Source organism: Rhipicephalus microplus, unplaced genomic scaffold, assembly GCF_043290135.1.
Source record: "Rhipicephalus microplus isolate Deutch F79 unplaced genomic scaffold, USDA_Rmic scaffold_15, whole genome shotgun sequence".
NCBI lineage: Eukaryota > Metazoa > Arthropoda > Arachnida > Ixodida > Ixodidae > Rhipicephalus > Rhipicephalus microplus.
This window is the reverse complement of record NW_027464588.1, coordinates 7159050-7176577: the sequence shown is the minus strand read 5'-3', so window position 1 is coordinate 7176577 and position 17528 is coordinate 7159050. Positions and strand designations below refer to the sequence as shown.

Genomic DNA, 17528 nt, shown 5'->3' with positions numbered 1-17528 from the left:
AATTAAAACTAGAGTTTTCTCACAAGTTTTCTGAAGGAAGAACTTTTTGTGCGCATTTTAATGTTGAATGCAAGAATGTGGGCAATTTAAATTTGAGAGTGTTAAGATGAAGTGACATTGCCAGTGTGGGCCCAGCTAATGCAGTCAGAAACTATTAGGGTGTCAGTATGAATCGAACAGAGCTATCCTGTATAAAATCAGATATTCTACTGCACAGCCACGACAGGTCTCGGAATTGCATTGGAAATGAACGTGCGAAGGCGTAATGTTGCTGAAAGGTCAATTGTTGTTCCAGTGCTGCATATCTAACTCTATAGACATTTTATACGTTCTCGTATAAAACAGGCGTTACGTCTGGTTAGCCTCTTTTTAAAACTTAGGTGCCATCCACTGAAGTTAGTGTATGAAGAACTAGCCATTGCCACCATCCTCGCAAGCACAAACACTACATATCAGCTAATGTCTTCTGGTGTTGTTAATACCCAAGTTGACTTGCCAACGTTACACAGCTGTAAACTGGTTATGGGTAGCATGTCCGATGGTTCAACATGTCTGCATGTAATATATTTGAACATATCGTTATCCCTATTTTGTAACGATTCACTCAGTGAACAAATTGAACCGCTATCTCCTTGCCTCCGCATGCTTCTCATAACATGAATTCCCAGCATACGTAAAATCTGCCGGAATTTTTCCCCGAAAAATGCTGTGAAGGCAATGTGCCATTTTTTATTGTATAACGAAAGAACGACTATGTTTTACATGTTCCTTCGTCTTGAACTTATATTTGTTGACTTCGAGCTTAGCTGCCATTCACTTTTGCTCTCATATTTGATGCAGCAGATAATATATGTGTTGCACTAGTTGCGCATCACACAGACAAGCACTAGTTACGCCTCAGGTGGTAGCTTTTATCTAACCGAAAATTGATCACTGGTATGTATTCCAAAGCGTCTTATAAATATTCATGTTTGATACTATACAGTGCTCGAAAAATGTACCATCACAAGTAAAAATGAGAAAAATAAGACATAGTGTGGCGTTTATTAAAAATATCGCACGGTCAACCCATATAACTTGCTCAACACACAATTTTACGTCTTAACGTAGGTGACATCATGATATCAGTACGTTGTCGAAGCATACTTGACCTTTGCGACGTGTACATGCATACACGCACATAGTAAACAGAACTGAAGGATCGGCAAATTTTCATTTTTGCAAATATCATTGACGTAATAAAGATAAAAGCATAATAACCTTAAAAACAACAAAAAATAAAATAAGAAAGTAGACTTGTCATAACATATAAAAGCGCACAAGGTGCACTGACCACTGCAACTGCGCCTGCTCCACTCTACCGGAGCAAAGTACGTGGCATCGCTAGGACAACGTGGAGTTGCCGTAACTTGGCGTAGAAGACGCATGCGCAGTGATATGAGTGGCCACGTGCACGTAAGAGCGCAGCTCTTCTTCTCGAACAGCCGATTTGTCGCCCATGTAGTAGAGCAACGCGTATGCCATGGTGAGAAACCCTGTGCCCAGGAAGTCGCCGCAGCCCGTCAGGCAGGGGATGGCCGCGTTGTCCGGGTCGACGCCCCAGTTCCAGAGGTGGTACACGATGAGGCGTGCCAGGTACAGCAATACCAGAACCTGCACAATTCGAGTAAGTGTTGGTTGCTCCGGCATAATATTACTAGTCACAGTCGCACGTGTCAAAGCCTCGACATAATTATTAGGCATGTCGTAGTACAGAGCTTCAGAAATTCTGACACCACCACCCGTTAAGGTGGGCTAGTTGCTAAGGCATTCGGCTGCTGACTCGCAGGTCGTAGGATTGAATCCCGATTCCGGTGGCTGCATTTTCGGTGGAGCCAAAAGTTCTGTAGGCCCGTGTGCTCAAGGTTTGGGTGCACGCTAAAGAACCTCAGGTGGTTTATATATCCGGAGCCATCTACTACGGCGCCTTTCGTATACATATTGTGTTTGGGGCCATAAACCCCACATATTATCATGGTATCAAATCCCCAGCCCATGTGGTCGTATATGCGACGGAGGCTCATGTGCTTGAGGCCCTTGTTTGAGGCCAAAGTGCTTAGATTTAGTTGAACGTTCAAGAACCTCAGGCGGTAGAAATTTCCGGAGCCACGCTCTACGGTCTCTCGCATATTCGTACAGTGGTTTGGGGACGTTATGCCCAAACAAATATAATTTGGCTGATTTCAGTAACGAGTACCGGCACCTGTTTGCCAGACATGCAAGACATGTAATTCATCTGGAAGGAGGAACAGGATGCAGCTTTCCCTGAACTACGGGAGCGTTTGCAGACACCGCGAGTCCTCGCTAACTTTGACCGAGATGCTGATACTGAGAGTCATATTGACGCCAGTAACATGAGTCTTGGTATTGACCTCGTCCAACTACAAGAGGGCACGGAGCAAGTGATAAAACTTTTTCTCGCGCTGACGTAAACTACTCCACGTCAGAAAAAGGGCCCCTCGCTGTTGTGTGGGCCACGATTAAATTTAGGTCTTACCATCATGAACGCCACTTCAAGGTAGTAAACGACCATCATTCGTTGTGCTCGTTAGCCAACCTACAGGACCCGTGTGGGCGACTGGCACGATGGCATCTTCGTCTTCAGAAATTCAATTTCACGATCACTATCAAATCGGGCCGCAAGCACAAAGATACGAATTCGTTGTCCCACGCCCCTGTCGAAGTTTGTGGCCCACGACACCGAAGACGACGGTAGTACTACAACTACGCTTACTACAAACGATCTGATTACACGACAGCACGCGGGAGACAAAATACAAACAGTTATTGAAAACTTGAAAGACGTAACTTTTCCATACCTCATTGTATTTCTCGAAGTCTGTCGTCATACTGCCTGCGAGATGGGGCTCTGTATTAAAAAAACTCCAACGGCATTGAGAGAACTTATCTTCTTGTCGTGCCAACTGACATGCGTGACGACATCCTTATCGCCTGCCACGATGAGCCCACATCTGGTCATTTTGGTTCCTCTCGAACTCTCGCTCGACAAGCGTAATACTAACTTAAGCTTTACGCATTCGTTAAGTGATACGAGAAAATCTGCCAGGATTGTCAACGCCAAAAATCCCCGCCACTGAAGCCCATTGGCTTCTTTAAACAATCGAACCACCTAGTGTGGCGTTCGATCAGATAAGAATAGATTTACTGGGGCCCTTTCCGCTGACATCTGCCGGCAACAAGTGGACCTTAGCAGCCACAGACTATTTGACGAAGTAAGCCGAAACAAAGGCACTACAGCGCGCTACAGCAGAAACGTAGTAAAAAAGGGCGTGCGTGGGCTTCGTATCCTTGGCTGTGCTGGCACAGAAAGTTGTCGCCGAGTATAGTGAACACTCTTTCAGCCCGTTTGTCTGCGATAGAGAGGACACCAGAAAGCTAGCTGCTTCGCCCGCCGGAAGATGCGCCGAAGTGATTTTCGGAATTGTTGTTCGGCATTGCGAGGCAAGTGTTGTTCGGCATTGCGAGGGTTAGCAGAGCTGATCGCGCACGCGAACAGCGACGTCGCGCCTGGAACATCGATGAGGCGCGGGCCAGGGAAGCCGAATTCAAGCGTCGGAGGTGAAGGATCAATGAAACTGATGAGGTGCGAGTGCGAGAATGGAGACAGCGCGTGGGTAACACCGACGAGACGCAAGCCAGGAAAGCCAAGCGCAAGCGCCTTCAACGCGTAGGCAACGCCGACGAAACGCGAGCGAAGAAGCCAAGTGGAAGCACCGAGAGCGGAACGTCAACGCTGATGAATCCTCGACGTTGTCGTCGTTTGGAAACTTCTCGAAAGTGCCATGCGCCCTCCACGTAAGCACCCACCCGCCAGCGCCAGGCTCCGCCGGGTGAACAGAAGGCGACATGTAAGAACAATCAGTACCTTCTCAAAGACACTATACTGCTCCGAGTGCGTTGCGGTGCGCATCGGTGACGTCTCTATCTTCGTGCTGTACGTCACCCCCAACCTGCCGAAGGAGCAGGTTCAGCGCTGTCTGGAGGAGACCCTAACCCATTGAAGCGAGGCGTGTCGATGTGCACCTCTTATAGACGCGGGAGACTTCAACGTTTTCTTCAGCGGAGAAGACACGAATGGCTCGTCGATTACATGCTAGACTTGCGTGTAAGTGCGTGTCGGCAGAACGGAAATCACCCACCACAATAAAAGGAATGCGCATCGATCTGGCCTTAGCCAACTGCGACGCAGAATGTCTGCAGGAACCTCTCAGCGTGCACTTCAACGATCACAAGGCGGCGATCATCAAGGCGAAACGCGCGCCTGCTCCGGTCCAGCGCCCGTGTCCACTGCGAAGAAACGACTAGACACACGCCAGCCATCGCTTCAAACGAATCTTCCAGCGCCCACCACAGCACCCGCGTTAGCGCCTTTCAATCCGTCACGCCACACGTGCGCAACGCTGATGCTTCGCACCCTTTCAGGATTCCGTTCGGAGAGATCGTTCAAATTTTTATTATTATCAATTCGAATCTCTAGTGCTTCTTCAACGTCCACCTAGATTAAGTACATTGGCCTATAGCTTTTCCAGCTCAATCGGAAATGGGGCCGATGCAGAGGGGATAGGATCGCGAGACCTGCTGCTGACACTCGAACACCATAATTAATAGACCACCGTGGTGGGACTCAGGACAGCTGCTATTACTAAAAGCGTCTAAACAGTCTCTAAAACACCTTGTTGGCCGATTAGTGTAGTTAGTTTGGTGTACTGACCATAAAATAGACAATATATATTTGCGACTTAGGAATGTGATAGAGTAATAACGTCCACTTAAGAAATATACCTCTACCTAAGAATTTTCCCTGTGTTTTTCACAGCATTTCTAGCCACCCTTTTTAATACAATAAACTTCCAGAGTCGCCATGGCTCTCGCGGCATTTTAGGTATCGCTACTTCACTAAAAGAAGAGTTGATTTCGTAATACATTGTGAGAGAGCAGCGTTTGCCTAAAAATGGCCTCTTGCTCATGCATGTCATAACCTACCTCTGTACCTTCTTGTTGGCATTTTTACGTATTCATTGCTTTCAATTAGCACTACTGCACCCTAATTCTGAGCTCCTACTTTATATACCTCCATGAAGGGCCTCTAAAGGGTGAAGGCCGAACATAATAAGCAGAGCCTCGGGAAAATTTCGAACGGCTAGAAAACAACGTGCTTAGATCAAGAAATTCTAGGTTACCTTATAGAATATATGATCCGGATACTTAGAATATGAACAGGGTGAATGTCACTAGCGAGTATTCTTTTTTGTTTTTCTCGCCTTTCTTTTTATTCCGCTGGTGCAGTGTTGCATGCAATTTGTCTCTTGAAGCGTCTATCTAGGAGGCATCCGCGTCGCTTCTCGCACTCATATGATTTCTGAACGCCAAACCTCCCTAAGAACAACAACAACAAATATAATAATAATAATAATAATAATAATAATAATAATAATAATAATGAACTGACTCGTGACAAACTGACAGCTAAAGTGAATCCCCACATCCTCCATCCCTAGTGCACACGCCTCAGGCTGGGCTTAAAGCGCCATGGTGACCGGTGGGCAGTTACAGCACCTCACCGTGACTACTTGGTTCAAGGAAAAAAAGCACCAGGCCTGCGCGGGATGCACAGCACTGTCAACGCGAAACCTGGAAGAGCGGCATTTCTGAAGACTTTTTTTTAATTCATGCATTGTGTAACTGCTATGAGCAGACTTGCAGGGTAGCGATTATGTCAGAAATAACAATTTGTGGTAGGAAGGCATCCACTATGCCATTCTCGGTCAAAACGCAATTAGCAATGTGTGATGCCAGGTTGTTTTTTTTGCTGTTCTGGAACACTTTATTACTTATAATAATGCGATTCTTTTCTCGACATGAAAGTTGCCTAGTGTTAATATGCAACGAAGTTTCACGCACGAGGTTTAAAGCACCGGTGTAGCTTAGTGGTAAAATACTGGGCTGGCAGGCAGGGGACCCGGTTTCGGATCCCAGTCGGGCCTCGGAGTTTTTGTTTACTTCGCTTGTTTCTTTTTCTCCACAACGCACGATTGCGAATACGGACACCGGCGACGGACAATTACGGCACGAAGGCCCTTGTGCTCTCATAATATCTTTCTCTGTAATACATTTAACTGTCTGAAAACATGAAATTTACTAACAAAGTTAATGTATAGCTACAGGGGCCATTACCGCGGGAAATACTGAACTGAAAATTACGAACACAAAAGATAACAATGTAGTCATGCAAAAAAACCCCTCTAGCTGCACATGGGCAGTAGTTATATAAAACTCAATCAGCGGACACAGAAAAGCGGATGCAACAATTCACCTTTTGGCGCTCTACAGTGCAATTACGAGTTTCTCAAATAGATGACGCCAACGACTCGTGGAGGGTCAAAGTGAGTCAAAGCCATGGTTTGATTCTCTCTGAAAGCACGTCTTATTGTTGGTGCTTAGGCTGTGCAATTCTTCGCCGGGCTGAACTTAACCAGCACCGGATACAATAAAAAGTGATTCCGTACATGTCTACGCTTCAGTTTTATTGCAACTTATAGTTCAACTTGGTGATAGTTATCTGTACTTTTTTTCCTTAATTGGAACATAGGCTTGCCAGTTCAATATTTATTTTTATTTACCTATTTATTTAAGTATACATCTGTATATTCATTTACTTATTTTCTGATTGATTGATACTGTGACCAGGTACACGATGTTGGCAGCTTGGTACATTATAAAGGTGCATCAAGTTAAAAAAGATAACACGGGAAAGACTGGTTTCGTTAGCACGTGTGCTTTGATAAACAAAACTAAAGGGCAATAAGCGTTAGTCCAGCATTCTTAGGCTCTAACAGACGAGTTAGCACGAGGTGAAAGAGAAAAAAGAAACATACAAAATTATTCTAGCCAGAGAAAACAATTGCTTCCAACCGAAGGTGAGATTCCAATTGCGAGAATTAACCTTGCGTCAACCTTTTACCGGGCTATTTGTTCCAATTCACTACCGTTAATACTGATTGATATGTGGGGTTTAACGTCCCAAAACCACCTTATGCTTATGAGAGACGGCGTAGTGGAGGGCTCCGGAAATTTCGAACACCTGGGGTTCTTTAACGTGTACCCAAATCTGAGCAAACGGGCCTACAACAATTCTGCCTCCATCGGAAATGCAGCCGCCCCAGCCGGGATTTGATCCCGCGACCTGCAGGTTAGCAGCCGAGTACCTTAGCAACTAGGCCACCGCGGCGGGGCTACAGTGAATTCTAGGAAAGAAAGAATTAGGAACGTGTCGTGAATACAGTTGCAGCTAGTGAGTTCCTGTGTCTGGTATCATAACCTGACAAATATTGAAGGTGCGGCGTGTAAATCTTGAATTGACCTTTGATCAGTTGAAAGAAAGAATTTTAAATGGCATATACGAGAAGAAAGGATGACGTAATTGAGCCACCTTTGCAAAGCCGACCCGTTTTGAAGCCACCAGTGTCTGCCCAGCATTAGACATTTCACGCCAAGATCAAGTACACAACGATCCTTGCCGATACTGCGGCGCACTGGGGAGTATAGCACGCGGCAGATTTAATTCTAAATCCTTTTGTTCGGTGCACACCAGCCGGCCCACGCAGGAGGTTCAAAAATGAAACGCCACCGAAGTCATTATATCCCACTGCATGCTCCGACATTTTGATCATTTGTTTGGCCGACACGGTGGGCTTCACTCGTGTGATGATGCTCCCTCCTTTTTTCTTCCTTCCTACGGGCCCCGCCGAGACCGCAGCTTCAGCCATCAAATAAGGCGTCCAATGCTAACGATTTGAACTAAAGCAGCAGTTGTCCTCCTGTCTACTATATCGGGTGTATTTGTGCGTCGACACCTGGGAGCGTTTGTCAGCGCTGTTCGTAGCCCTGATGGTTGCGTGCGGAATGCTCGTGTTTTTCCTCCTGTGTCTAAACAGTAAGTGAATCCTTCGCGTTTTGTAATTACGCAACATGGTCGGTGGGGACACACCTGCCCTAGCGATGCACCACAATAGGCTGCGAAGAAGGTGATGGTCATGGAGACCTTGCCGAAGCGCAGAATCCTAGAGAGCACGGCGAACAGCGCCTGGCCGGGCACCACGACGCCGACGAGCACGTAGGCAACGTTGGCCATGTCCCCACCCTGGTAGTACATCTGTAGGGGCCCCACGCAGACGTGTTCCCCGAACGGTATGTCTCCCAGTGGCGTCAGCCGGTTCAGGTAGCTGGACAAGCTGCAGCTAAACACGGCCGCCAGGTTGCCGCCCAGCGCTGCAATCGGTAACCATCAGACACGCGGAGAATAGTATTTCACGGTTGGTTCTATTGCGATCCGAAACGAACTTCTTACACGTAAATGTTTTACGCTGGGGTACACCACCGCTCTACTCACGCCTTTCTATCGAGGGTAATACGTTGTGAAACATACACACACAGATGACCTAGAAAAATTCGAAGAAAAGAACAAATTGTTCAGTCACCACTAGTCACACCTATGACAGCTATATATAGCTCCGCAATATGCGGAGTGAAGCGACTCTAACACGGAACGCGCATTAATCAGCACACTAATGGTGAGCTATTTGTGTACGTTATTTTCTGTTGACGGTGATCATAGCTCGGTGGCACTTCAGCGTGTTCACATTTAATAACTGGCGAGATAGCGAGAAATGTGCGCTTTAGATATTACTTTAGAAGTCATCGCTCTTCCTCTGAATGTGTTCTTATGGTCCGCACGAGTGAGCACGCCTCTGCAATACGTTAATTGCCGCTCGTGCAGGCGTGACCTTGATGCGGGTGGTTTAAACGTTTCACCGCTAGTTTCTGTTGAAGTTACGGAGAGCACAAATGCCGATTCGCTCACTGCAGTGGCCGTCTTTACGAAAGGAGTGCACTGCTCAAAAATTAAGAAGCAACAAATGTGAGAGCTGCTGATTCTTACTGGTCCTGTGTATACTTGAGCGTTCATTTTGTGCGTGTTACTTTGTGTCTGAGCAGCTAGTGAGAAGCTAGTACACAGTTCTTAGTTGGTGCTCGTCCTGTTGTATGTCCATTTCGTGCGGCTCTCCTGCTTGAGCAGCGCGCGACAAGTTTTGAGCTGCATGCCATTCTTCAAGTTAACCTAAATTAGCTGCTGCCGCCTTCATTCCTTCCCTGTTGTGGAAATGCGCAGTAAATGTTTAGATACCTCTGTCAAGATAAGTTTACCTTTCGGGTAAAAGCCTATTCTATGAAGGAAGGAATGGCCAATGCCTCCTTCTTTTCTTTTATAGCCAGTGCAAATGCGCGCTCCTCAACGGAAGCCATCGGTTTACCTTAGTTCGGAGAATGTTCGTGGTGTGTCGCCACACGTGCAGCTGCTGGCGCCACACGTGCGTTCAAGCACTTTTCCTCGTAGGTATAGTGGACACCTTTATGTCTCGAATATTATATTTCTATCATATTTGCTATTGCTCCTAGGTTTGTGGCTCAGAACCTTGCCGATGCCACCTTATGGTACTCTTCAAGTCAGTGCATGAAGTAGTCTCGTAATGATGCTTCCCCATTGTTTGCTTACATTGCGCCATGAACGCCGACATGCTACCTCAGAACACCGTAGCATTTACAGAAGCAGCGTAAGCGCCAACATTGTGAACACCAGGAATGTAAGACACCACCCCGGGATTTGTACACAACCGAACAAAACAATAGAGAGTTTTAGTGCTGGGTACGCATTCTCTTAGGGCGTTGCGGGCTTGGGAGCGCGCGGCGTTGCGTACCCAACCCATGCCCAACTGGAATGCCTTTTAGTTGGCGCCACGGTTGCGCGCACGCAAACGCGTGCCGCACGAAGGTCACACGCGCTCGTTGCAACATAGCGTCCGGTCACGTAAGTATGTTTTAATTATTTTTTACAATTTAAAGTGGTAAATTTGACGTGCATAGGTAAATGGAGTGAATTATTTTCAATAAATTATTTTTAATTATTTTGACAGCTTTCAGCACTAAAACATTTTTTTGTGTTTGCCGTAGTTGCAACTGAAGCCGGCACCGTCGAAGCCAAGCAATCCGGATGGCCGGTCGTAGTCCGACAAACGCGACAACAGAGCAATGGTGTAACTTTTAAGTTTGTGTAAATTTTACTTTGTACGTATACTTCTTTACTTTAACGTGTTACCGGATACCGGTTTGCATTTACCGCGTTACCGAAACGCGTGTGTTCCAACGTTTTCAGCTCCTCATACTTAGATGTTTACGTACGTACGTAAACATGTATGCCTTTACGTTTTCGCGAACCATAAATGGTGATGCTAACTGCATTTAACTTACATATTTTTGGATCGCCGATGCGACAAAATCACGATACTTTTTTTTATCATGTACAGTATCCTGGTATATGCAAAAAGATTAAAAATACAAGGTTACTGTAACGATGGTGTCGACATCTTGTGACACTTTATCCAACCACAGTCTCAAACACGTTGGCTTACGCGTAAATTTTTTCGAACTGAAAATGATTAAAAAGGTAACTCTAATTTAATCACGCTGCTGGCGTTTTTTTGCACAAGACGTACAACGCACAATGTTTCTGCAGTAACAGTTTTGTGATTGCCTACTTTACTATGCCCCCCGCTAGATGGCGCCACCTATTAAGTTGGTTGGGGGCTCGCACGTTTTTGGCTTCTATGTACTAGCGCATTCTAGCTTTGGTAATCTGGCTGAAACAATTTAATCACTATTGATCTACCGCCAGTACCTCAGCAACAGAAAAATGTCCACCTGGGGCGTGAAGTGAAAACTTGCACTGCTTCACCGTAGGCGGCATCTTAGAAGGCGGCCGATCCATGCTGACCAAGATTTAGCGCCTTTGTGCTATAATAATTGTGTCAAGCTAGTGGCTCTGGTCAGTCTCGGCTTGGCTCGCCCTAAATGTGAGTTACATCACGGGTAACATGATGCGCCAGGGCAAGTTATCTCCGCTGGGAGGCCATTGGTGACAACGTTGTTTATGGCAGCACGGACGCATCGCCCCAGCGATCTTGCGACACATCTGTTTGGGGGTTCACGCATGCGCAATACCGCCGCCCCAACGTCCTGGGTACGCAAGCCACTTGGGTACCCAGCGCTAAACAAACAGATGCGTCGCAAGACCGCTGGGGCGATGGGGCCAAGCGTCCGCGCGGCCATAAACAACGCTGCCACCACTGGCCTCCTAGCAGAGATAAGCTGCCCCGGCGCACATGCTGGTGCATCATGTTACCTTCAAGGCGAGCAAAGCCGAGGCTGGCCAGAGCCACCACTTTGACTTCTAAGTTTTAAGCACAAATATTATAGTGGCTAGCCGCTAAAGAAATAGCATGGCACAAAGGCGCGAAATGTCGGACGGCAAGGATCGGCCGCCTTCGCAAGAACTCACCGTATTCGTGCTGCGGATACTCTAGCCATCGAGTTAAAGTAAGCCAAAGTGCGAGCACTTATAGCGATTACACGGTTTCAGCCAGCTTACCAAAGTTAGAATGGCCTGGAACATAAAAACTAAAATTATGCCAGACCCCTGACCAGCCGAATAAGTGACGCCATCTATCAGGCCCATAGTGAAACAGACAATCCCAACATTGTTATTGCATAAACATTGTGCATTGTACATCTGGCACAAAAACTGCGCAGCGACAATATTACAAATGAGTAACCTTTTTATTCTTTTCACCTCAAAAATATTACGCGTAAGCTAACATGTTCATGGCTGTGGTTGCACAAGTGTCACAAAATGTCGACACTGTCGTTACAGTAACCTTGCTTTTTATACTTTTTGCGTCTACCAGGATACTGTGCATGATACAAAAAGTGTCCTGTTCACTAAGTATGTTTCCTTTAACATTTTAAATCATAAAAATAATTCAATAATACTTACGCGACACAACGCTATGGCGCTGCGACCGCGTGTGACCTTCGTGCTGCTTGCGTTTGCGTGTGCGCCTCTATAAGCCATTCCAGTTGGGTATGGCATGGGTAAGCAACGCCGCGCGTTCCCAAGCCCGCGACGCCCCAAGAGCTTGCGTATTCAGCACTAAAACTCCCTATTTCGTATGATTTGCGTAGTGAGGCGCTACATGATGGGCTATCTCCCCCATAACCGCATAGAACATGCCGAAGCTTGGCGATGGGCAAGAGCTGGAGATGGCAGCGAAGGGCTAGACCTGGCACATCTGGCTGGCATATTGTAAAAATACAAGAGGCACTACATATTCGCCATTTATTTATTCAATTATTTCCCTCTCAAGTTACCACCGGGAGAGAGTTTCAATTCAAGCCCCGAACCTATGGTGCAGCCTCGTACACGGCTGCGAAAGTAGTTGTTTAAAAACATCGCGTAGAATGTGGCGGATTCCAGTGTTTGAATAGCCTGACTCACCATTTACTGCAGACAGGTGCAGGGCGATTGGCGGATAAGCGAAGACTGCGTAATCCAGGATGTACCCACCGAAGCTGCAAAAACCCATTGGCAATAAATGTTGCTAGCAACTTCTATTAGGGAGGTTTCGTACGAAGAGCTTTAAAAATTGTCGGGTAATTAAACTTGGAGCCTCTTAGAATAATTCACATTGCTTTTACGAAATTCTATTCAATCATCCTTGTTTACAACACAGTATTAGAGGTGACAAGGCAAATGTTGAATATCTGAAATGTGGACTGCTTTTACTTTTATTTACTTTCGTTTATTGTGCTTTTATTGTTTACCCGTTTTGTTTAGTTATTTCAGGGTTTATTCATTTATTAACAATTTTTTTATCGAATGCCACATCACTGCAGGTAGAAGACAAATTAAATTGCTACATACAATACCTAAAAAGAAATAGAGAACAAAACAACATAGAATGAACCCATAAAATGGGTTCGTACAGAATAACCTAGAGACTGCTGCAAATGCTTGAATGATATGTGGTATCCAGAGCCCCAAAACCACCATATGATTATTAGAGACTCTGCAGGGGAGGACTCAAAAAATATCCACCACCTGGGGTTCTTTTACGTGCATAGAAATATCAGCACGTGGGCCTTCTGCATTTTCGGCTTCACCGACAATGCAGCCACCGCAGCCGGCAATCAATCCCACGACCTGCCAGTCAGCAGCTGATTTACTCAGCAAGTAGAACTCCGCAGTAGGGCCTGCTGCCAATGCTATGCAATGGCGTTGGTAGACAGAATAGCAAAAGTAGCAGCAAGGAAAGCCGATTTAGACCTAGATTACGGAAAGAAATTTCACCTGAATTAACGCAAAAGCTTCGAGTGTAACACTCGCTTTCCTAATGAGCAATGGGTGCGTTCTCTGCTCACTTACCTCGAGACCGTGAGTGCGATAATAATTGGCAGCCACCCGATGCGCAGCACTTCCCGGGAGACGGTGTTGCGTCGGGCCAGAACTATCCACATTGGCAGCAGGAGCAGGCACAACGCGATCACCAGCGGCGCCAGATCTGCGTATGGTCGTCAAGCGCATATTGTATGCAGAGGTGTGGGAAGTTGGGTCAGTCGGTGCTGCCTCGTGGTGCAACCGCGCATGAACAGAAGGGAGCACACAATAAAAAGAGATAAAAGAAAGCTGTATTGTACGTAGATAAAACCAGTAATATTGATACGGCAAGACTTTTGAAGTTATGCGCAACTGATGCACACAGCTTTTAGTGAATAACTGCTGGCCTTTGTTTGCAACACTTTCTTGTCTACTAGCTCTGGCACTTTTAATTATATACTATCAACGTCAAGTGGCCCAATCCACCCACAGCTCGTGTTCTGAACGAACGCAAAACTTAGCACAGAGCGGTCGCACTTGTGTCTGAAGCCTACGCGTATAATATCACAACTTTCACCATCAGCACCAATGGTGTCAGTATAGTAAACATTGTGATCAATTGATATTAACTATTCTTATAGCAAGTGGGCCCGAAACTTATTCGAACACCTGAAGCACGGCGGCAAGCACGTAAGCGTGTGCGCAGTAAACAAGCGTAGTGTAACTTTCACAAGAACGCATATCAACAGGCTTTACAATACTTTTGCAAGACCTGGTCGTTACATTGCTGATAAAAGTTGGCCGATCCTACGTACAAGGGGAAATGATGAAATGCGAAGCATGAATGAGAAAGGTTAATATGTCACTTTGAAATCAGCACAACGTGACGAGTTGAAGGCAAATGATGCCTTCTATGACTTCCGTGTCATGACTATCATGTTTGGATGTGTCGTTTACCTTCATCATCTATTGACGTCACAGGATACCAAATTTAGTATATGTGGAGCTAGCGAAACGGTGGTGAGCACGCTATGAGCGTGGTAGGTTGTGATGCTCTTACATGACACGCCGGTCAGGATTATTATGTTTAGACCAGTCATATATTTTGTCATTCATTGACGTCACGTAACACCAAATTTGGTATAGGTAGAGCTAGCACAACGACCGCGAGCGCATCATGAAGGGCCCATTATACTCCATTGTAGCATTGACGCGAACCCGATGGGTACAGCGACGCTACGTTAGAAAAACGCGAGCGATCTATAGCCTAACTTCCAACAGCCGATTCGCGGCTCTGGAGGTACACAACACCTTTGCAGAGATGCGCGATGCTCATCGCGTTAACCAAATCAATCGACTGTCGCAGACGCCTTCAGGGCGCCGTCTTCTACACAGACTTGGCCTTAACCCGATATCTGACTAAGACCCTCTGCAGCCAATACCAGAGCTCTGGCGTCAAAAGCTATGGGTGGAACCTCTACCCCGTAATATGAACCCCGACCTTCATCCCGGCCGTAGACTAGCACGCGCCGCGGCCCTTCGTACGCGACACTCCGATCGTCCTGGTGTTTTCTACGAGGACGTCTCGGGTCCCTCCCCCTCGGGTACTTTACGGCTGCCGTGATTACAGAGGGCAAACACGTTTATGGCCTCTCCTTTCGAGCAGGCACAGTAACGCACGCTGAAGAGGTTGCCATAGCTTTGGCCGCCTCTCACCCTGCCTCACGCACCATCCTGACGGACTCGCGCTCGGCCTGTTTTCAGTACCTTCAGGGTTCTGTTGCCCCGCTGGCGGCTAGCCTACTACAGGCAGCCTCTTGGCGCTTTAACCCTCATCCCATTCGTATAGTCTGCACCCCAGGCCACTCGGGCCTGCCCGGCAACGAGGCGGCAAATGCCGCTGCCCGCGCTTGTCCTGTCCGGCCCGTTGCCCCTCCATGTCCCGAGACGGAATCTGGCAATACCAACCTGACCCGCTTTCGCGAAATTTTGGCTCATTTCCGGGCTTCGCGCCGCCTCAACCCGGACCCCGCACGCGGTTTGGAGAAAACGGACGAACGACTGCTACGCCGCCTGCAGACGAACACCTTTATCAGTCCGGCGGTCGCCAGGCACTTTTTGCCGGAAATCAATGACACCTGCTCGACCTGTCATGTCCTCGCCGACACCTATCACGTCGTAGCATCGTGCCCAATTGATCACGTTCCTTTTTCATCCCCTTTTCCTATCCCAACAAAAGAGGCTTGGGAGGAGCACATGCTCGGCTGCTCTACCTTGGCTGCGCAACGCTCCTTGGTGGAGCGCGCACGGGCAGCTTCCAGCTCCACTGGCGTCCAGAAATAGGGTCTGGCCACTCTAGCACGCCGATGGGCCATGTCGGCACTCTCTAGATAGACTTTTTCTCAAATAAATGTTTTTTACCACCATCTATAGTCTGACGCCAGGCGCGACCGGCGCGATCAGCGTCCGTCAGTGCAGCCCGACGGCAACGGGTGTAAAATGCGGCATGCTGCATTTCGTGCCGATGCGTTATCTAGAAAACACTGCGTCTCCCTCTTTTTGTGACGGAGGGATGCCGAACACGCTGAAACGCACATGCGTCAAAGCGATACAACGCGATGCGTGCCTGCGAGCATATGGCAGCACCAGTGCCTGGCGTGGCAACGCCGGCGTGACGCGACGAAATGAACGCCAGAGAGCACGCACACCGCTTCGCGTCGAAATGTATTGGCGCCTTCACTCTGGCATCATGAGCATGGTATATAGTCATGTTGTTACATGACACACATATGTTTTCATGTTAGGGCCTGTCCCTTGTGTTTGCCATGCAATCATGTCATGCCATACCAGTTTTTCAAGAAGCCATGTGAACGAAACCACCGCAAGAGCTGCAGGACCATGAAATGTAAATCCTGATATTCATGACACACATTATATGATTTTCATGTTATGGCTATTCAGATAAGTTCTTCTTATAGTCATGTTATGCAATACCAAGTTTGGTATCGATACTCGAAACGGCCAGGAGAGCTAAATGTCGTAGATGGCTAGATAGATAGATAGATAGATAGATAGATAGATAGATATGCTCAAAGTCACCGAGTTTCGCTAAGAAATGCTTCGCATTTAAAGTGACCGTGGCAAAGACGCACACGGATGGTACAGCATTAAAGACGAGTAGCCGGTGAGCAGGAACAGCGTGGTCAGGTCGCCGAACGAAGCCGCGATGGCCGGCGCGATGTTGTCCGGGTTTTTCTCGCACTTGGTGGACAGCACCACGACCGTGGACATGACGAAGCTTGCGTGAACAAAAAAAACAGGAATTGAAAAAGTGCTCTTTCAGAGTACGGTACATCAGCTTGATATATTTCATAGGGCAGCATGTAGATGAATTTTCGTAAATATTTCATTTGCAAACAATGTGACTGAAGCGAGCCGTTGTTGACATTTCCTTGTTCAAGTAACTACTGTGCTCGGATGAGTTTATTAAAAATCAGTGAAGGGAATCTCTATGTCGTGTGATTGACTTAACCCTGCACCCTTGCGAAGCAATATTTCTAAAACAAAAAGCTTTCCCTACAGGTATTCAACGTTTTTTTTCATTTGTTCAGTGATATGTAGTTGAGCTCACACTGTCAAATCCACGTGCTAAGTTTATTTTCAGAAAAAAAAAACATTCTAGTAAAAGTTCGGTTATATATATATATATATATATATATATATATGGGTCCCCCTAAAATTTCATGAAAAGGCGCTATTTGCTCGCTGTCTTCACAATTGGTATTTCTGTAGCGGCAGGCAACTCAAGAGGGTTGAAGATATTATTTGAAACAGTAAATTGGCAATAAAATTATTTGCTTTTTACCTACTGTAGTTGGACAGTTAGGCCAAAACGCACAATTTAAGCCCTTTATCCAAAAAGCCGATGGCCGCATTGAGATTTTACAAGAACAACCTGTAATATTAACTGCAAATAAATGAAAATATTCCCGATTCGGCGGGGAAACCAAATACGAATCGCGAAACAGTGAAACCGAAATGAGGGAGCGGTATATCAGCCATCTACCGACTACTTTGTGTGGGTATGTGACCTGCATAGTTATTACAAGAGGCCCTTTTTTCGAAATAGCAAAAGCAGCAATGAGCTCTTCACATCAAGGACAATTCATCCAGTTCACCTAACTGCTTGAGTCCGCTAATT

The 17528-nt window shown here is 46.6% G+C and overlaps 1 protein-coding gene across 1 annotated transcript; it reads right to left on the bottom strand.

The window, feature by feature from the left end:
• Nucleotides 1-1383: 1383 nt before the first annotated feature.
• On the bottom strand, nt 1384-16917 carry LOC142784746 (solute carrier family 41 member 1-like). The gene is made up of 5 exons (XM_075883246.1): nt 16480-16917; nt 13376-13511; nt 12449-12522; nt 8048-8328; nt 1384-1653 (listed from the first exon to the last, which is right to left on the bottom strand). Exons 1-5 carry the CDS (start codon nt 16616-16618, stop codon nt 1384-1386), a joined length of 900 nt encoding a protein of 299 aa, XP_075739361.1. The 5' UTR covers nt 16619-16917.
• Nucleotides 16918-17528: the final 611 nt, after the last annotated feature.